The 21,918-nt window shown below is 33.0% G+C and overlaps 1 protein-coding gene across 1 annotated transcript in view; it reads right to left on the minus strand.

Annotated features, from left to right (window-relative positions):
• LOC129226613 (dipeptidyl peptidase 3-like) overlaps positions 1 to 21,918 on the minus strand; it is a 93,552-nt gene that overhangs the window by 64,560 nt on the left and 7,074 nt on the right. Inside the window, exons 4-9 of the mRNA XM_054861242.1 lie at positions 21,742 to 21,861; positions 19,016 to 19,105; positions 18,788 to 18,925; positions 12,661 to 12,735; positions 10,741 to 10,834; positions 3,485 to 3,606 (exon numbers count right to left, since the gene is read on the minus strand). Of these exons, the coding sequence (XP_054717217.1) occupies positions 3,485 to 3,606; positions 10,741 to 10,834; positions 12,661 to 12,735; positions 18,788 to 18,925; positions 19,016 to 19,105; positions 21,742 to 21,861 (639 nt within the window). The remainder of the gene's footprint in view (positions 1 to 3,484; positions 3,607 to 10,740; positions 10,835 to 12,660; positions 12,736 to 18,787; positions 18,926 to 19,015; positions 19,106 to 21,741; positions 21,862 to 21,918) is intronic.

Raw genomic sequence — 21,918 nt, forward strand, 5'->3', positions numbered from 1 at the left:
ATTTTTGTGTGTTTTTCAAATTTGCAGATTTTAAAGTTCTTGTTGCTTTAAGCGTCCCTATAATGACATGGATTTTTAAATTCCATACTATTATATGGTCTTCTTAGATACTATTACAGCTGTCAAATCGGTGTCACTACAAGGGGGACGGCCACAAACTCCGTTTAAAAATGACCGAAAAGGAATTTTTTTACCACATTCAATGCCAATTTTCTCAAAGCACCTTCATGATGACACCAACCTTTTTACATAAATTCCTAGCTACACTTGCATACATCAAAAATTTGTAATAAAATTGGTGTCACTATAAGGGCGCCAGAAGATATTGGAACTTTTATGTGATAAGTTTCACAAAAATGCAAATGTTTAAAATCCAACTACCACTCTCGCCCTCATAGCAGAGATCTGAAACTAATTAAGTTTGATAACCAACATGTTCGTCTAACATATGAACTAAAAAAATCGGTGTCACTCCTATTACTTTCGGAAATATAATCATTCGAAATTAGTATGTTATGGAGTTATTTAAAGAAAGACTTTTCTAATTCGAATTGCTTTTTGCACGGTTTGTTTTAAACTTTAATATAAAATTACAGTAGTGACACCTAAAATAATATGTTTCTAATGCTTTTTATAAAAAAAAGCTTTATAAAAAGCATTAGAAACACAGTAAATCGATATAGGTACAGATGGACGTATTGTGTAATGTGAATTATAGGCTAAAGTAGTCGTAGTAATATTCATATTTTTTTTAATCATACTAATTTTTTATCTGTTATTTATATTAAAAATGCAACTATTTATAACAATGTCTTAAATAGTTATGAACATAGTGTCTTACATAGCGAGCATTCAGAATCTGAAACATAATTTGAGCATGATGTAAAATAAAACAAAGAAAACAGAAAACATCAAATCAACCAGTTTCAGAAAGACGGTCAACTCTTGTTGAAATCTTGTAATTTTGTAGCATAAAAGCACGGGAAAACATGGTATCCCGGAGAAATAGTAGAAGTTGACCATTTGTAAGTAAAGGTCAAATGCATGGCAAGAAGAAATAGAATAAATTTATTTGACCGGAAAAAAGGCGAGTATTATCTAAACATATTATGCACAATAGATCCACCTGTACCTATATCAAAACGAGCATTTTCTATTCAAGATAAAGACGCTCTTACTGCCCAAAGCTGTTTATGTTAAACATTGCTTCTTTGTAATAAATTAAAAATAAATATGGTCAAAAATACTGTCTGGATGTGATAAGATTAAATTAACAAAATACATAAATAAACAGAATAAAATAAAAAAGAAAATAATAATAAATTAAAAAAATACATCACAACATACTAACTTCGAATGATTATATTTCCAAAAGTAGTAGGAGTGACACTAATTTTATTAGTGCAAATGTTAGACAAACATGTTGATTATCAAGCTTAATTAGTTTCAGATCTCTGCTATGAGGGGCTAGTTGTATTCAGATTAGCAAATGGTCAACTTCTACTACTTCTCCTGGACACCATGTTTTCCCAAGCTTTAGTGCTACAAAATTACCAGATATCAACAAGAGATGACCGTCTTTCTGAATCTGGGTGATTTGATTTTTTATATGTGTTCTTTGTTTTAGTCTATGTCATCCTCAAATTATGTTTCAGATTCTGAATGCTCGCTATATAATACACTATGTTCATAACTATTTAAGACATTATGTTATAAATAGTTGCATTTTTAACATAAATAACAGATAAAAAATTAGTATGGTTGAAAAAATATGAATATTAGTACGACTGTTTTAGCTTACAATGCACATTACACAATACGTCCATCTGTACCTATATCGATTTACTGTGTTTCTAATACTTTTTATAAGGCCTTTTCCATAAAAAGCATTAGAAACATATTATTTTTGGTGTCATCACTATAATTTTATATTAAAGTTTGAAACAAACCGTGCAAAAAGCCATTCCAGTTAGAAAAGTCTTTTTTAAAATAACTGCATAACATACTAATTTCAAATGATTATATTTCCGAAAGTAGTAGGAGTGACACCGATTTTTTTAGTTCATATGTTAGACGAACATGTTGGTTATCAAACTTAATTAGTTTCAGATCTCTGCTATGAGGGCGAGAGTAGTAGTTAGATTTTAAACATTTGCATTTTCGTGAAATTTATCACATAAAAGTTCCAGTATCTTCTGGCGCCCTTATAGTGACACCAATTTTATTACATATTTTTGATGTATGCAAGTGTAGCTAGGAATTTATGTAAAAACGTTGGTGTCATCATGAAGGCGCTTTGAGAAAATCGGCATTGAATGTAGTAAAAAAATTCATTTTCGGTCATTTTTAAACGGAATTTGTGGCCGTCGCCCTCGTAGTGACACCGATTTGACAGCTGTAATAGTATCTAAGAAGACCATATAATAGTATAGAATTTAAAAATCCATGGCATTATAAGGGCGCTTAAAGCAACAAGAACTTTAAAATCTGCAAATTTGAAAAACACGCAAAAATGTGCCACTTCCCCTAAATTTAAAAATTTAATTTCTTAAAAATGGTAAGGCAGACAAAGCTCATATTTTGCACAAACATTACATTCATGATAAGGAACAACATAAGTGAAAATAAGAAAAATTAAAAATGTCAACAATCACAACCTGCATGATCCTTACAGACAATGGCTCTTAAGATTTAAATTTTTGAATTTGTTGCAAAAAAATAATTGAAAAATAAAAATCTTCATGTGATTACACTTTAGTTGAAAAGTTTTTAGCGCTTCGCTTTTGCGTCCAAAGGAATGAGGATAAGGTGAAATTTTAAATCTAAAACTTTTCATTTCTCAAAAAAAAAACTTTAAAAAGTAAAAATTAAACGATTTGCTGCACATTTTAGTTATTTTCATTAGTTTGCTGTTAAATAAAACATCCAATTCTGCTTCGTTTTTGAAAACTTAGGCACTTAAGCATCTTATCTACTTTGATCTTGTGAATGACCAAATATGGCGACTATGTTTCTAGCTGACATGCTGAAAGCATCCATCGACGTTCCGGTCAAAAAATGATCTCTAAACATTCTATGCCAAGTTGTAATTTTTTTTTTTTTAAATTTCATTTATTTATTCTTTCCTTCTTTTTGTTCTTTAGTAAAATTGTCTGCAGGCCGCTGAAAAATCTGCGACGCACGTCTCGCAGTTTCTGCTACCGGGTTGACGGAGATATACCTTTAAACCTAATTTTCAGGCACATTTATCTCTAATGTTCAATTTTAGTGATACCTATTGTATACCATTCTTTTACTTGTATTAAAGTATTGACTGTTCAGCTTGGGGGGAGGGGGGGCATTTCATAACAGAAAAAATTCAAATTAATATTTCAAACAAAAATTTTAAATTGAAAGGAAATGTAATAGAACGTTCCTTTCCTTCTGGAACAAAGCAATTTGCTATGAATAAGAAAAATGTCAACTTTAAAAGAACTGATCTAACCTTGGCAAGCATCAAGTTCTCATTCACAAGTTCCAGTAACTTGGCATAGTCACCTCTCGAAATGACAAATTTGTGACCATTTAAAGTATGAGTACTTGTCAAATTGTTTTCTTCAGAAGAATCTATTAAAAAGAAAAGTGAAAGATACAATCATAGTTATAAATTAAAAGGAACACAATTGAAACTTTTTGACAAAGACAGAAATGTTATGAGAAAGATTTCTATGTTTTTATAGCTTTAAGGGAGAAACCAGTTTAGACGGGTCAAAAAATCCAATTTTTTTTAATGCAATAAAATGTTAGCATAAATATTCAAGAATATGTTGCCAAAATTTAAATTAAAGTTATGTTTAGTCCCAATGCTAGGAGCACTTAAAAAATTGAAGATTGGAAAATATTCACACAGCAGTTTTTTTTTAATCTCATTTTTCTCGAAACGACTTTTTTTCAGCTGCTGTGCATTCTAGCGGAAAGTGTTATAGGCCAATCGTTCTGAAATTTTGTGTGAGTATTTTTAATTCAATTATACTCTGTATGAACCTAATTCTGGGATGATATTATCATTCAAAATCTTTTTTAATGCAAAACAGGCGAACAAAAATGGTAGAAAAATGTGATTTTTGATCACATGTGATTTTTAAATGTGATCAAACAGCTCAAAAGCATTTTTTTTTTTTTTTTTTTTTTTTAACCAGAACTAGGTTCATATTATGAGAAAATACCTTAACAATTAAAAAAAATGTCATGATTACAGATAAAATTGTGACTTCAGGAATGCACACCAGCAACAAGTTCTGATGGCGACTGCCCATGGACAACAGCTTCTAACTCTTCTATTTCTGGCAGAAAGAACTTGAAAAAATTACAAAGTGTACTTCAAAATATGAATAAAATATCTTTTAAGTTTGAACAAACAAAATTAAGTTTGAACAATTTTCCCTGTTGAAAAAATTCACGAAAAACACTAAAATTTCTGCCTTATAAACTGGTTTCTCCCCTTAGAATATTTTTTTTATTGTTTCCACAAACCAAACAACTACTGCAAAATCCATTTAGTTTTATGGTTGTATTTCATCAAAACTAAACTTTTTACCCATTTCTCAATTTGAAATAAAGCTTAATCTTCAGCCCAAGAAGAAATCTGCACACAAAGGCGGATCCACGGGGGAGGGGGGCGATTGGGGCTATCGCCCCCCCCCCAAAAAAAAACAGGGTTCATACTCAACTTTGGAAATGAAAAGTAAGGAGTTTTTAAGGAGTTCATTTTATTTTTTAAGGACTAGTTTCTTATTTAAAGATCCTTTTTTTAAAAGGTATTTTAGAAAAAATATGTACAACTCAGAAATTATTTATTTTTGCTTTCATACAATACATTGAATGCACAAACATACTAAATTTATAGTAAAATATGCATTTACCGCTTCTTAGACTTAGCCGTCTCAGAACCAAATTCAAATGCGAGGGCAGGGGGGTAACCATTAAAATATGTTTTACTTTGAAAATGAGTAAAAAATAAGCGATATTGATTGAAAATTAGTATTTGTTCAAAAACAAAACATGTACTAACAATTTTCTAACCAAAAAAGATTTTAAAAAATAAAAAATTTGCCAAAATGGGAACTCTAATAAGCCAACTGAAAGTAGTACAGGCCAAAAAAACTTCAAACACAACAAACAATTTTCAGGGAAGCTTGTGTTTGATTTTGGCATAGAAACATAATGTTACTCATACGAGATTGAAATACAGAAAATTCAATTAAAACATTAGGGATCCTTTTGAAAAAAATGTACAAATTATTTTAATCATCAAAATTTTGTAGACCATTTCAAAACTTTTGTGTGACTCTACACTGATAAACATAGAAAACTGACTAATTTAAGGAATTTTTTTCTATAAAGTATGAAAATTATAATTCTAGGAAATAGTGGTACCACTGTTTAGCAATTAAATTGCACTTTTATATGTTTATTCATGTTAAGTAATAAATATCTACAAATTAAAAAAAAAAAAAGATTTAAATTTTAAAAAAAGTTCAATCTTTTTTTTCTTTTTTTTCTTCCAAAAAATCAAACTTTGCCAACTACAGATGTTACGTATGTATTAAAACACTTAAAGAAGTAGAAACAAAAATTAATTTCAGCCAGCGATTCCGTACTTAACTTTCTGATATTCAACATACACAAGAGCATGGATTTTGTTAAAAACTTCTCAATTTAATGATTTTAATGAAAATACAAATGAACTTAATTTTTTTGCCTCTTCACAAGGCAAAGTAAGCATCATAAATGCAAAAAATCTTATACACATGGCGGATGCAAAGAGATTGCCATTTTTAAAGTGAACGCATTAAGAGTATAAAGAACTCCACATAAAAGAATTTAAGTAAATTATTTTAGAAATGCATTTTCAAGCTCTACAATAAATGTATTATTAATAACAATCAACATAATTGAAGGAAAAATCAAATTAAACCAGCAATTTAGATTTCAACTTTTTTACTCTCATAGAGCGCACAGAATTTGGCTTGAAAATTTTAACTTTGTGATTTTTATAGGAATGAAAAAAGATTTCATTTATTTGCCCTCCAAAAAAGCATAATAAGCATCAAAAGTCAGAGAAATTCGGTTTTCATATAGGATGCAAAGAGATTGCTTTAATCAAAATGAAAGCATCAAAAGTCTAAAAACGGTAAATAAAAGAATTTATTAAAGCAAAAAAAACTTTAGAATGGTGCTTTAACAAGTCTAAAATATGTTATAATAATTATCCACATAATCGTCAGAAATTTGGAAAAAAAAATTTGGATGTGAGGAAGAAAATAGTCTGACCAAAAATCGGATTTGCGGTATTAGCAGACGAAAAAATAGTAGAATTTCAGCAAAAATTCGGTATAATGTAATCGCTCAGGCGATAGAAGTATATCTTTAAGGTCATGTAAAGTAAAAAATAAGGAGTTTGTAAGGAGATAATAGCAAAATTCAGGAGTTTTAAGGGCCCTTATTTTCTTTGCTTAAAAAGCAGGAGTTTATAAGGAGCGTACAAACCCTGCAAAAGGTTTGCAAATTCAAAAAATTTCCTGGAAAAGGTCACCAAACTCTCCCCTCCCCCCTCACCTACACATCACAAAAAAAAATCGCCTATAACTGTATTTTTATGACTTTAATTCGAAAAATTTTCCAGGGGAGAATCCCTCAATTCCCTCTCTCCAATGTCATCGATGATCATCAAAAATTTTGAATTTTGGATCTCCAATTTCAAAAAAAAATGCCGGAATCGAAAACTTTTTCGAAAATGTCATTAATGAGGACCTTTAACTAAAGATTTTAAAATTTCAATTCTGAAAAAATTCTGGGGGAGAGACCTCAATCTCGAATCCTTCCCCTAACATCAAGCAATGAAGACTCACTAACATTATGTTTTTGAAGTTTCAATATTGAAAAGTTGAGGGATAGCTCCCGACTCCATCCCTTCCCTTAAGGATACCTAAGATGGCTAACCATCGCATTTCAAGGGTCCAATTTCGAACAAATTCCAATGGAAAGTTCCAAACAACATTCCTTCTCCCTATGTCATAAAAGATGGTGGACAACTGTGTTTTTGAGACTTGAATTTCGAAAAATTTCAGGAGAGGAGAGCCCCATGTCCTTTTTTTTTGCCATCTTTCAAAGATCGTCTAAAACAGCATTTTAGGAACTTCCACTTTGAAAAGTTTCTTGGGAAAAGTTCAGAACCCCATGCCTTCTGCTGTGTCATCAAAGAAGGTCTACAATTGTTTTTAGGACCCCCTGGCTTTAAGCATTACTAAAGACATCTAAAATTGCATTCTTGAAGCTCTAATATCATAAAACGACTGGAGAGAATTCCTAAATCTCATCCTTTTCCTTCAAGAAAACAAAGATAGCTAAGTAGATTGCGATAGCTAAACAATTGTGCTTTCGAAAATATACCCTTAAATTTCAAAAAATTTCCGGAAAGGAACATCCAAACCTCCCTTACTCTTATTAAATACCAAGTAGTTTAAAAATGCATTCCGAACAAAAATTTTTGGGGGAGAGCCTGCAAACACTCCTACTTATGTGTGAATATCAAACTATTAAACAACTCAATCAACAAACAAATCGATAACTACAGCAGTACCTCCTGTAAGGGACACCTCCAAATAAGAGACCTCCATTTAAGGGACATTTTTTCTGGTCACAGTCCCTTTAAATTGGGACCTCCATGTATTTGTCTCTGAATAAGGGACACTCTATTTAAGGGAGAGTTACAGAGAAAACTTAACAACAATTAATGTATAAATGTATCATACAAAGAATTGAATTTACTGGAATTTTAGAATCTAAAATTCAACTAATGAAAGTTTGACACAAACGTTTACAAATATGATGTATTGTGAAATTCTTGCTAAAATTTGCATGCATGTTTTCTCCTCTTAGTATTTTTTTCAAGTAGGCTCACAGTCGAAAGATAATCAACGGCCCATGAATAGCTTTGTGTAAAAAACTTGAAATGTGAACAATGATTGAAATTATATCATATTAAATTTTAAATTGCATGAAATTGAACAAGTTCATGCACATTCATGTTCAGTCATGGAATTACTTCAAAATAATTCATATCGTCGCCTCAGAGCAACAGTAGGATATTTTACTGTTATTTGTGGGATTAGATGTTTTACTCTTGCTAGGAGAAGACGATATATGTAACAAAACTATACCACTGCTTTTTTTTAATTATATTTTATTTATTAAAAGAATAACATCTGAAATTTAATTACTTTTGATTTTCATTATGTATAATTCCTTTTTAGCATTTTATCTTAAATACTAATACAGTACAAAATTATACTGACTTAATATATTGCAAGCATCATTTTACATACCTTCGAAGAAGGGACACCTCTATTTAAGGGACGAAATTTCCGGTCCCCTCGTGTCCCTTATTGAGAGGTTTTACTGTATCTTCAAATTTTATTTACAAATGCAATTTTAGTATTTGATTATGTTCGGTACAAAACCGGTAAAAAGAGATGCCGTCTTAATTTTGCAGCCTTTCTTTTATAAGGAATAAAGTACAATTGAGGACCTGAATAGCTGCTGAAAAAACTTCACGAGTCCTCAAACGAATCAAAAGTTGAAAGGTTTAGTTTAGATAATATATCCAGAATATTAGTAAAAACTTTTTTTTTCAACTTTTTATTCTTGCGTGTGTTGTGTGGTACTCGAAACATTTATAACTTTCAGTCAAACTCTTTGAACGATACACATTATTCGAAAAAAAGAAAACATGCTTCAGTTCTTAAACTTCTTTTAAATTTTATTTTCATTGGTTCCCTTTCCTTCTTCATTAGTCTCCCCACCTCCCTAAATGCATTACCCAATTACCCCTCCCAACAGGATCGTCTGGATCTGCCACTGTCTGCAAAAAGGATTTCTTAAAACTAGACATACATGCATTATATAAAAATTAAAAAAAGAAGTTCCATCGAGAACTAAACAAGCCTTCTTTTCCATATACCAACATTAGCTTTCAAGCATGAGAGTCAAACATATCTTTTTACCATTTCTTGTAACAACAAAGTACGTTTCTCTCATTAGAAAAGGAAAAAAGAAAACAATAAAAAAATCTGATGATAAGAAAGACAAACATTTTCTTCATCACAAAATCCTACCTTTTATTTTATTTTATTTATTTTTTTTTGTTTTGTTTTGTTTTACAGTATTTATTCAATTTTATATATTTTTGATCTCTTTTTTTCCCTGCAATATTTTATGCCTTAAGCTTTCATGCTTTCTTTTCCTTTTTAAAACTTTTATGGAAAACTAGGCTGTTAAAAGTCACTAAGATTGTCGTATCAATTCTTAAAACTTTAATCAGACCAGGTGCAGATATAGGGGAAGGGTAACAAGGGCAACTGTCCACCCCCCCCCCCCTCCGCAAAGCATAAGGGGTGCTGAAGACACCCACTACTGCTTCAGGCTATATGGACTCGAAACAATAGCAAAAAAATTGAGAAAAAAATATATTGATAAAATACATTAAAACATAATTAAGAAACATTTTAGAAATTTGTTCAGTACTTGAACAAAGAAAGTTAGACCCCTTTACACAGAGCTGCTGACTCTATTTTGCCTACCCTAGTACTTAAATATTCATATAAAGATTGCTTTGAATAAGTGGAGAAGCAGAAGGAGCCATGAGAGAAATGACCAATGATGTTCACATATTCATGTGAGTTCAGTAAAGATAGCTTGGAATTTTGTCATCACTTTCTCTGTTATATTTTTCTGGAGGGTCCGTTAATGTCAAAACGGACATCAAAATAGTAGCCTAAAATTGAATTTCTAACACTTCAGGTTCGAAAAATTTCAGGAAGAAACTCCAAGCCGCTAAATATACTAAAGACAATAGTAATCTGACTTCAATTTTGAAAAAAAAAAATGAAAATCGGGATTCAACCTCAATGTTAATTTCTTCTAACGCTTCAAAAGGTGTCTAAAATTAAATTTTTAATAATTTCAGTTTCGAAAAATTCTCTGATTCTCCCTCCTCATTCCGTCATCTGACAGGCTAAAATTGAGTTTTGGATGCTTGTAACTTTTGGTACCTTCCCTTTTAATTAAAGCAAAAATTGTACACAAAGAATTATTCATTGTAAAACTTTTATATTTCTTAAATCCACTTTACTTTTGTTTTTTTTTTTTCCTTTTTGTAGAACTAAATTTAATAAATTTGAAGGAAGAGCAACAATCTAAAGTCTTTGATCTGCCTGAGGGGAGGGGGCGACAATCTGACACTAAAATTGCCCCCTCCTTAGCAAAATCGTGTAATCACATCTGAGTCTGACAATATAATAATAAACTAAAATTTTAAATGGTTGCCGAATTTTCAGCAAAATTGATAGCATTTTTAACAGCAAATTTGTAAAGAAATAAACATACTGTAAACTAAGCAATGACAAGCTCGAGGTACCTCATATTTTTTTTTCTTTTTCCTTTTTCTAAATTTTCAACACTCACTTTTATTTGTTTATTTATTTGAAGGAACACTGGAAGTAATTCATGACATTTAGGCTGATAAAAGCATTCACAGGTAAGAAAAGTATTTTATTAATCTACAAGAAATTAAAAGAATGCACAGAGCACAACATCTTAAGACTATGTTTAGTATTACTCCACTGAAAGCAAAACAAACCACCAAAAGATCCCTGAAGAAATTTGATTTTTTAACTCAGAGACATTTGAGAAAAGTCTTACCAGTCTGCAGAATGGATGCTAACCTCACTTCGTAACAAGTGTTGCCAGATGCATCTACAGTTTTAAAAAGCCTTGAATTGTATGCTTCAATATTCTGAAAAATTGCCAAAGATTCAACATGAGAAATTTTATGATTAACTAGAATTATGAGAACAATGAAATCATTTTAAAATAGTTAATGGTTTGAAATTTCGTGCACAGCAAAAAATAACCAGGTAAAAACTAATGAAGGCAGGACCTCCGTTATTCTATACATAACAAAAAAAAAAACTAACGGGTGAAATAAAATATAATTTCAAGCCACATAATGAAGAAAGATCTCAGTTTTTTCCATGATGCCTTCTTTGTAAGTGTATGTCTGCGATGTTAGCAGCATGAAGAATGTTGAATCAGAATCTGGATTCAACTTCTCTCCAAGTATTTTCGAATATTATTGCATCAGTTAAATTAGCTAGCTAATCTATCAAAACGTTATGTTTGATATACTATTTGTATTAACTTTGTGTAGTCACTATTTTTTTTCCCTTATCACACTGAAAAGAACTGGAGGCATCTACCTCGAGCAATAGATAACAGAAAACTCGTAGATTTTATTCATTTGCAGCAATTTACATTTCATTTTATGTATTAGTATTCTTGTTATTAATGCTTAGAATGAAGATTTGTCTCAGAAATGCAATTGTCTCAGAGCTGAAAGCAACTGTCAACTTACAATAAAATATGATTAACAATGCAGGGGAAGAGTTGAAACCTCCGATCGAGGACGTTTGGTTTCTCCTACCTTCTCAGGAATGGCTGGCCCAGTGGCTTTCGCCTTTTGTAACAGACACCCCCTCCTGCCTGCGCCAGTTGCATTTTTGTGCATAAATGAGCATCTCCTGCCCCCCTACTGCAGTCAGTGGGTTGCAGATATGCCCCCTCACCAGTAAGTGGGTTGTAGAAATGCCCCCTCACCAGTCAGTGGGTTGCAGACCTGCACCTTTCACCTCCTACAGCAGCAAGGTTGCTGGTTCACTCCTTCAAGCCAGTATCCAGCTTCAAAGGAGCTGAGAACTGGGCGGTGGTAAAAGGTCAACACCCGCACAACCACCCTGTAAGGGTGCAAGGCAAATTACAACGAGGTTTTGCCTGGTTCCTCGAGGGGACCATTTAGACATCATACAACCCAGATGCCATCCATCCATCAGCACGGTGCCTCACACCTTTGATTGGGTGTCCATTTTAGTCGCCGTTTACGACACGCATGGACTAGGTTGGGACTATTCTGCTCTGGTCACCATATAAAGCTTTGATACATAATCAGAAAATAATAATTATTTTGTTTTGATTCCAGAAACATGTTCTGCGCCAATAACATTGAAAATTTTTCAGCTTTATAACTTTCAGTGCACTCAAATTATGTTAGTTGAAATAAACTTCAGATTCAAATATTTATGTTTCGAATTTCTGGTTTAATTATTCAGTAAATTTTACCCCCTGTTCACGGTGGTGGATCACCAAACAGGGGCGTGAGGTGCAAGCCTGGGGCCTCAGCAAAGCAGGGGACCTCAGAACTGCAGAGTGTCACACTCTCAAGAAAAAAGTTTTTGGTTTTTTCATATAAAGTAATAATTTTGAGTGGAAAATGCTTAAAACTCATGGAAACTGGCAGTTATTGATGAATTTTAGGTGTGGGATTGACTCAATAGGACTGACTGCTCCCAATAGGGCCTAGCGTCTAAGAGGCCCCAGATTTCAAGTGCCTTTGATTTTCCAAGAGAAAAAAACTGGATTAGCAAAAAGAAAAAAAATATGCTACTTTACAAGGTTTGAAGTTTCTCAATATATTTGTTTCTTTCCTCCAGAATGCTTCATTAAAATTTGAAAATCTGTAAGCAACGGTATTATCAATATATCTCAATGTTAACAAAGAAGTCTTACCTGCTTCTTAAAAAAATTCTTCACAATATCTTCATCTTCTTTTGTAAAATTTTTTGAAAGATAAGTAGTAATTCCCTAAAACAAATAAAACACACCTCTTATTTGAAAAGTAATGTTAAATTGAACTTGAAATAAAAAACTAAAAAAAATGTATTAATTAATAATAGACAAAATTACTTAAAAGAAAAAGTAATAAATATCATGAACACATAACCTACAGTATGACAAATAACAACAGAGCAGTAACACAATGATAGTTAACAATGTCTTTTCTAAGTCATTTAGTGACTTAACTTTGATATTTACAAAAGGAAGAGTTTATCAAAATATACCAGTACCAGTGACCACTAATCTAGAGCTTTAATATATAAAAATATACATTTATATATATAGTGGTGTAGGTGGTGCTGGGGGAATGCTATTCCCTAAAATACAGTAAAACACCTCTAAAGCAGACACTAATGGAACGAACATTTTTGTCCATAACAGAAGGTGACTCTCAGGAGAGGGGTTTTAAACTTTTATTCATTTTTTACTCTCAACTTAAATATCTTTATAACATACACTTTAATGTCCCCATAATTTTTTCATTTACTAGTTTTTTTAAATAAATATCAATAAACAAAGCTATTTTATCAAGTTCGATTTATTAAGTTGATTTCTAAACCTTAATAGATACACTAACAACAGCAAACTTTTGGATTCATTATTGCCACAAAATTTTCCACTCTGACTATTGGCGCCCATATGGGAGGGCAAGTGGGGCTCAAGCTGCCCCCCCCCTGTGAAAATAGTACATCCTTGCTTTTAGTGCTTTTTTCCTTGGCAAAATGTTAAAAAAATTTCTTTTCCAGCCATTAATGAATGTGTGATTAAAAATCAAATTTTAATAACTCTAATCTGCATTGAAATCGGTTTCTATGGGGAAAACATCTGAGCGCCTCCCCCCTTAAAATTTTGCAAATTTTGCGTATTGGTGCCCATGACTCTGACATATCCTTTTTACTTTCTTCTATGTCTAATATATACACAAAAGTATTGATTTCGTGCAAATTTTTGAATTTCGAAGGATTTGAACATTTCTAGGTGTGTTGAGTCCATTTCGACCATTTTTGGAAAATATCTGTATGTGTGTGACCGTTTTTTTTTTTTTTGTGGCTGCTCTACAGCAAAAACTACCGCATGAAGTCGAACGAAATTTGGTACACATATGGGCCTTTATGTGAACTTGTGCACATTAGTTTTTGGCGAGAATTCCTCCAATTTCTCACCAAAGCAGCTTTCTGTCCGTTAAAACAGAGTTTTATCCTGTCGAACTCTATAACGGCACATTTCATCGACTTTACAAATAAAACAAAATTTCCATTGTTGAATTATTTTATTCTCAAAATTTAATTTTTTATTCCTAAATTCAGTTGTCCACAAAAAAAAGGAAAGATCCATGCAAATAGCTTCCAAAATAATGTCCACGTCCATATTTGAGGATATTCGTAGTAGAGAGGTATTAGTCATAGTACTAGACGTAGAGAGGTACCAATACATTAGGCTCAATGCCTTATTGCCAGGAAATTAAAAACTGTCTGCATAAGAGGGGTGTCCATTAGGAGGGGTTTTACTGTATTTGTTTTTTTATAGCAAAAAATGTGCAAATGTAATGTAAATTGGTTTCAAGCCACTTTTCATTTGGCAAGTCAATTTCCCTTGAGCACCAGAGTGGATTCTCACCAAACACATTTTCCAACTACACACTGAATATATATGTCACTTTTTATCAAGAAACATTACATTACTTCAGCAGTTCCCAACCCATGGGCCGCAGCCCACAAGTGGGTCGCGAAAAGCGTGTTACTGGGCTGTGGACACTGGACGATAATCTGAACCAAGATAAATCTTGCGGTCTTCATTTACGTTTTTTTGCGAAAATTCACTTATTAGATGTACCGTCTCTCAAAAGTTCTCCCTGTATCATAGCCAATCATGGGTGCAAGTTTGGTGATGTGTTCAAGACGGAAAATATTTTCAGCCCCCCCCCCCCCCCCGCCCGCATGCGGGCTTAAGGAAAAATTTGTACGTATAAATGTTGCAGATCTTAACAATGCCAGTTTTGGAATCTGTTTGATTTAAATTTTAAGCCTTAAAATTGTAATATTTTAGTGTTTTGACATCATAATTCTAAAAAATGTAAAATCCGGCAATAAAGGGGAAGGGGGTCTGGGGGTTCTCCCCCAGAAATTTTTTCAAATTGAAGTCCAAAAAACGCTGTGGTAGGCCATTTTGGTAAAGTTCAGCGAAAGGAGGGGTTCAGGGACTCTTACATCAATTATTTCAAACTGATAGTCCCAACATCACAATATTGGGCAACCTTCAAAAAATACTAAAGAAAGAGGGGGGGGGAGACGCTATGGGCTTTCCCGAAATCGAAGATTTAAAAACGAAATTGTAATTTAAATTTCATAACGTTTATACTCTTTTTGAATGCACTATTGAAGGGATGGAGTTCAGCAACCCTCCTTCGGCAATATTTCGAAATTGAAGTTTCAAAAACGCAATTTTAGACGATGTTGGATAATGTAAGGGATAAAAACGTTTGCAGCACCCCACCATTAGTTTTTTGCCGATCCTAAACATTTTTGTTGTAACAATAAAATCGCTTAGGACATAAGATTTTCACTTTTGCATCATAAATCAGTTCTGATTCGAAAGTCTACCCAAGGTAGCGCCAACGAACTAGAAAAGAAGGAAAGGTGGGGGAAGGGTAAGACCGACTAATGATAATGAACTGTCATCATTCCCCCACAGTCTTCATTTGAAAAAGAATTCTTTTATAGGATAACAGGTGGTGAAATTAGCAATAAAAAATCGCTTCAGTGAAGTAGATGTATTTTTTAAACAAGGCACCCTTTCCAACATTCATTAATTAAAAAAAGAAATAGGGGAACTGAATCCTAACTCCAGGCAGGGTTCCCGAATCACATCCCTCTTAAGGCACTCCAATATAGCCTAAAGTGGTGCTTTAAATATTTCAGCATCAAAGAATTTTCGGAAGAGAACTCCCGAACCCCTTCCTCTGAGTTCACCACAAATGTCCTAAATTTCAATTTTTAAGGCTTCAGTTTCTAAATTGTTTTGTAGAAATAGTACTCCTCTTACCTATAAACATGATTTATGACCGCCTAAAAATTTTAATACTTTAATTTTGGAAACTTTTTGAAAAAATCTTCCTACACCCTTCCCCCTTAAGTCATCCAAAGATAGCCCAAACCAAAGCTCTTAAAATTTCAGAAACTAAAATATTTCGGGCTGGGGGTGCGGAATAACCCCTCCCCCTCTCATTGTGTTTACTAAACACAGTGTAAGTTTTCGTTTAAGATTTATTTTTCTATTGAGAGAGCAACTCCCTTCCACACATCGCCAAAGACAACCCAAAGTTTTAAGACTTCAATTTCGAAAATGTTTCGAGAAAGACCCCTGAATTCTCTAACTCTTAACTCACTCAAAAATAGCCAAAATAGCATTTCAATACTTCCGGGGAGAGAGACCCCCCCCCCCCGAACTCTTTCCTCTAAGTTCACTAAATTTTACTTAAATTTGCGGTTTCCCCTTTTCATCACCGAAGATTTTAGAATTTAAATTCTAAAACGTATTGAGAGAAAACCTTCGAATTCCCTCTTCTTAAGTCTTCCAAAGATTACCTAAAGCCGAGTTCTGAATACTTCAGCTTTGAATATTTTTTGGGAAAGGAGAACCCCGAACCCCAAGATGGTCCAAAGTTGTGCTTTTAAGACTCCAGTTTCGGAATTTCGCCTAAAGATAGGCCTCCCTCTTGACATTGCCAAAGACAGCCTAAAAGATTTAAGACTTCAATTACAAACTTTTCGGGAGAGGGTCGCAAATGCCTTTTAACTTAAGTCATTTAAGTATAGCCTCAAATAGTTTTTAATACATCAGTTACAAAACATTTTCATGTTAAAAACACCAAAACCATCTCTCATAAATTCACCAAAGATTGCCTAAATTAGTGTTTTTAAAACTCCAATCTTCGATTCTTTTTTAAAACCCACTTTTACATCATCAGAGACAGCCTAAAACTTTTTGACTTTTAAATTTTTAAGAGTTTGCAGTGGAGAAATATCGAACCACTCCTAGCTTCAAAAATATTTTCAATTCACTTTTTCGATATTTTATACTGTAACCCGTGAGTACCCCCCCCCCCCCCTTAGATTGTCCAAGATATCAACGTTTTAAGACCTCAGTATCGTGGGTTAATTTGCGGACAGATTACCCTCTTTGCAAGAGCAGCGTTTTTTTCGCAAACTCGTGCTGCCGTTATTTTTCTCCTTTCCTTTCTCTCTCCCCCCCTTCCTCCACCCGTATTTCCATTCTAGCGAGTGTTCGATTCAATGACATTAGAATTTAGTGATTCCTCAAGTCTGTCAAAAATGCAGGAACGGTTTGCCCATCGGTGTTTCCAACCAGCTTGAAATCCCCCCCCCCCCGATTATTTCCAAAATTCCCATTTTCATTAAAATCTTCAAAATCCTTGATAGTTTCTGTTTTACCTGGTATGTGGACGCCCTTTGCTGTGGCGAAAATATTTCATCTTGTCAGCAATCACTTTCAATCAGTGATGCAGATTCAACTTTTAAGACGTTTTAAGAGCGTACATAATTTTCATTTATGCGTGTAAAGTTTGCAAAAAAAAACCACAAATGAAAAAAAAAACGAAAGGATGATCGAAAATAGCATGAGAAAAGGCTAAATTTTCAATTAGAGCTGATTGCTTCGAAAAATCAGGGAGAATAGCGAGCAACCCCTCGGTCTCCAATGCAGTGAGTTGGAAATAACATAGCTATACCTAAAAAACGTCAAACGGCGCGAGCCGAAAAGCCACTCCTCCAAAAGCATGTTGCAAACAAAACAAGCACATGGCGGAAAACCGAGAGAATGTCGATGTCAATCCGTGGTTATGGAACTGTCCAGTAATATTAAAGCATATTTTTCAAACACTCAATTTTTCTTTTTTCATTAAAAATTAAAAGAAAGTCATTGAATTTCTTTCCGTCCCGACCTCTGTCTCGGAAATTTTGTCAAGACGGAAATCCGTCCTGAGACGGAAGGTCTTGCACCCATGTAGCCAATAAAAACTTTTATGATCAAGATTTTTCATATTTCTTAGGAACTTTGCCCTATAATTGAAGATGAAATCTAATGAATCAGAACGTCCTTTAAAGAAAATTGAAAAAATTAGTATTAGCTTCAAGCTTCAAGTTAAAATTGCTCCTTGTTTCTTGAACTGGCATGACTAACCAATGAATTGGAACTAATGAGGGGCTTTTCAACAACCTACCTATTTGAATGAGATTTATCATTGCAGGTTTTTTAGAAAAATAATATAGAAATGCAATGAATGTTGCGAGTTATTTGAGACTATAAAGCTATCGATTTCCAATCCAGATATTAACTCCCTCGTTGAGGAAAAACAACATAAAAATTCTCATGGAGCTTTAACTTTGATGACTTAAGTTTTCTTACAGCTATGATAGCTAAGTGAATGCAATAAAGTTGTTTTCTTTCTCAAAAATTATTTCCAAAATTGTTCTTGTACAGTATATCTATAACAGTGGTGCAGCATGAGGGGAGAAGGGGATTAAAATCTCCAGAACTTCCCCTTGTTTTTAATGTATTTTTAATCCTAATACTGTATATTATTTTAAATTAACAACAGTTACAAGCAGATGCCCCCCCCCCAGCCAGAAAGACAATTTTTGCTGTGCAAGTAATATATAGTAGTTAGTGGGCCTTAGTGGGGTTTTCTTCAAAATTGGTGGGCCGTATAAGAAAAAAGGTTGGGAACCACTGCATTACTTGACCATTTAAAATCTTTTAATTTGTTTTCTAGTACTTGAAAAATTCTGCTTATAAGATTATAAATGCCAACCTAATTATTTCCTTTTTGCACAATCTTACAAGTAGAAAAATTAATTAGACATTAAATATCATTTTACTAAACAAACTTTGGAAATTCCAAATGAGTCAACTAAGTTCAAAAACTGATCCTGACTTTTTTTTTTAATCAGGATACAAATAATTATTAAAATCAATAGCAAACTTTAAACGACATACTTACAATGTTAGGGAAGCCAAGTTGCTTTTCTCCGTCCTTCAAGGAGTAGATTGGTTCAAGGCATCGTGAGAGCAAGCTGTCCATAAAGCTGGATTCTTTCTGAGCAGCTGCACTTGCCCTTACTAAGGATTGAAACTTTTCCTACACATATCAAATAAGATAGCATCAATGCTTAGTGCATGGCAAAAATAAATTACATTCAAAATTTTCAAGCAAGATATAATACCATACCTTTGGCAAATTAGGGACGAATTTTTTATCCCCAAAGCTCTTGTAGTTCCCCATACTGCTGAATATACCAGATGTATAGACTAGCAAAGCCTGTAAAAAAAGAACTCTTGAGTATATACTCAAATGTATTTCCATAAAGATTTAGACCATTTCAATGCTACAAAAGACCATTTCAGCACCAGAAATCAGATTAACATTGACTGGAGTGATACTCATCTTTATGGTATACCTATTCATTTTACACGGATACTTGAGAAATAACGACTGAAATATGCTGTCATAGCTGGGATCAAAGACATGGTATTACTTTACACATAGACATACTTTACAAGTGATGTTTTTTTCAACCTGTTAGTTAATTGCCTGTATTCAGAAAACGCTTTTAACTTCATAGCCTTTCTTTTTTTTTGTTTTGTTATTAGTAACTATTTAATCCAAGACTTTGTTTTTTATCCAAAAAATAATAACATAATCTTAAAACACCGAGCTAAAGGTAGAGCTTTCAGAAAAGTATTGACATATGAAGTAGGTTGCTTAATCATCAATTTTTGAGAGGAAAAAAAGAAGCATGAATATGACATTTTTAAAAATAATAAGATAAGTGAAGAAATGAAATAAAGTGAAGGATTATTTAGCATGGGGGGAAATATATATTAACCTGCAAGAAATAGTTTATGTCCTAATAATCCTGAAATACTACTCATGTTTTTGCATTACAATTTTAAAATATCCATATTTAATTCAATAGAGTTTAGTGTTAAGTGAACGTCAGCTGTGAGGATTAATTTCGACATTTCAATCAGTCTTACACAAATTTTGCATTGTTTGTCTTTATTTTAGTCAGTACATTTTTATGTTACAAGCTATACTTATGTTGCAGAGAATTGTATTCATTTACTGTTAATAAATGTATTATTTATTAATATTAGTTTCTAGTTCAAAAAATACTTGTAAAAATTATTAAAAAATATTTTTAAAAGATTCTCCTCCCCCTCTCCCCGCTAATTAAATGGCAAAATTGGGCCGATTATAAATTTTCAGCTAAGTGGCTGATCATTGACAACTGCTGATTAATTGGTACATCTCTAGTTTTTACTGATTTAGGAACAGAGGTGACTAGGAAGGGGGAGGGAGGTTATTACGCAGGCAGGGTCACCAAGTCTTTAGGGGTGTTTTGAGAAGGGCAGCAGAGTCAGAGACAAACTGATTTTGGGGGAAAGAATCGGAGTCTGAGTTGAGCTGATGTTGGAGTAAAGGAGTCCGAGCCAAATGCTCTAAAATTTCCGGAGTTTGCCATTTATCCTGCGACTCCGCAGTTTTAGATTTAGGAGGGGAGTCATTTTTATTTTTCTCCATAAAAGGTTTTCTATGGCTTTTTCCATTGTATCTGTTCTAGTCTTATAAAATGCTCATTTTGAGATCAAGAAATTCAATAAAATTTAAGGGGATAAAAACTAAAAACATTTTATATTGTTACGAGTTCAGTGCAACTTCAAACTTTCTTTAAATGACGACACAGTTCTTGAGAAAAACACAGGAGATTTATTTACAACTATGTACAAGAAATATCATTAGCAACTGCTAAATTAACTATAGCAATTAAGCAAATATCAATTAACACCATAAACTAAATGTTTAGACAAGTAGATTTTGAATGGAACTTTAAGATAACAATAAAGTTATTGTAAAATTTCAATAATTTTTTTTTGTTTTTTTGAGCAGTGCAACTAACTTTCTGACTGATCCTTGTAGTATTTCATTTTGTTCGGTACGAAAACTAGTAAAAAGAGATGCCATCTTGATACATCAACCTTTCTTGTATAGGAGAATAAATACAATTGAGGAACTAAATGGCTAGTGAAAATACCTCACAAGTCACGAGTCCTCAAGGGAATCAAAAGTTGAAAGGTTGAATAATTTTCTTTACTAATAATAAAGCTGAAAGTCTCTCTGTCCGGAGGATGTCTGGATGTCTGTAGGATGTCTGTGACGCGCATAGCGCCTAAACCGTTCGGCCGATTTTCATGAAATTTGGCACAAAGTTAGTATGTAGCATGGGGGTGTGCACCTCGAAGCGATTTTTCGAAAATTCGATGTGGTTCTTTTTCTATTCCAATTTTAAGAAAAAAAAATATCCTAAGATGGACGAGTAAATTACGAAATTATCATAACGTGGGACCGTAACATGGGCACAAGCCAACTAGCGAGAAAATTCACCACACATTATTTGTAAATATACAGGCGAACCAAAAGACTTTTTGATTTTTCTATTACGGGCAAAGCCGTGCGGGTATCACTAGTAGGTAATAAATCCAGAAGATGAGTATAAATTTTTTTTTCTTTCAATTTTTTATTCTTGGTACTCGAAACACTTATAATATTCATTCAAACTCTTTGAATGATATATACATTATTTTTTAAAAAACTTTAGTTATTAACTTTTTTTTTTTAATTTTATTTTCATTAGTCACCCCCCCCCCTCCCGTAATGCATTACTCAATCGCCCCTTCCAACAGGATTGTCAGAATCCATCACTGCAATAAGTCAGACACATAAGACAAAGCATATCTTTATCATGAGCAGCACTCTCCAATGAAATCAAGAAAAAACTGCTATTGAAAGAAGCATGTGTACTGGGCATGTTGAAAATGTTGAAGAGAGTAATTATACTCACGGAAAACAGATAACAGGACACAAAATTGAGAAATTTGTATTACTAAACTGACCGTGAATTCATCTTCAGTTAGGTTGCATTTTTGCAATGCAATCTCCTTGAGTTCCTCTATTGGCTGAGCTTCAAACAGCTTGTGGAGAAGACAAAAGATAAGTGGACTCTCAAGAGATGTCTAAAAATAAAGCACATTAACTTTAGAACAGGGCTTGTACAGTTTATGACATTATTC

This window comes from Uloborus diversus, chromosome 7 (genome assembly GCF_026930045.1).
Source record: "Uloborus diversus isolate 005 chromosome 7, Udiv.v.3.1, whole genome shotgun sequence".
NCBI lineage: Eukaryota > Metazoa > Arthropoda > Arachnida > Araneae > Uloboridae > Uloborus > Uloborus diversus.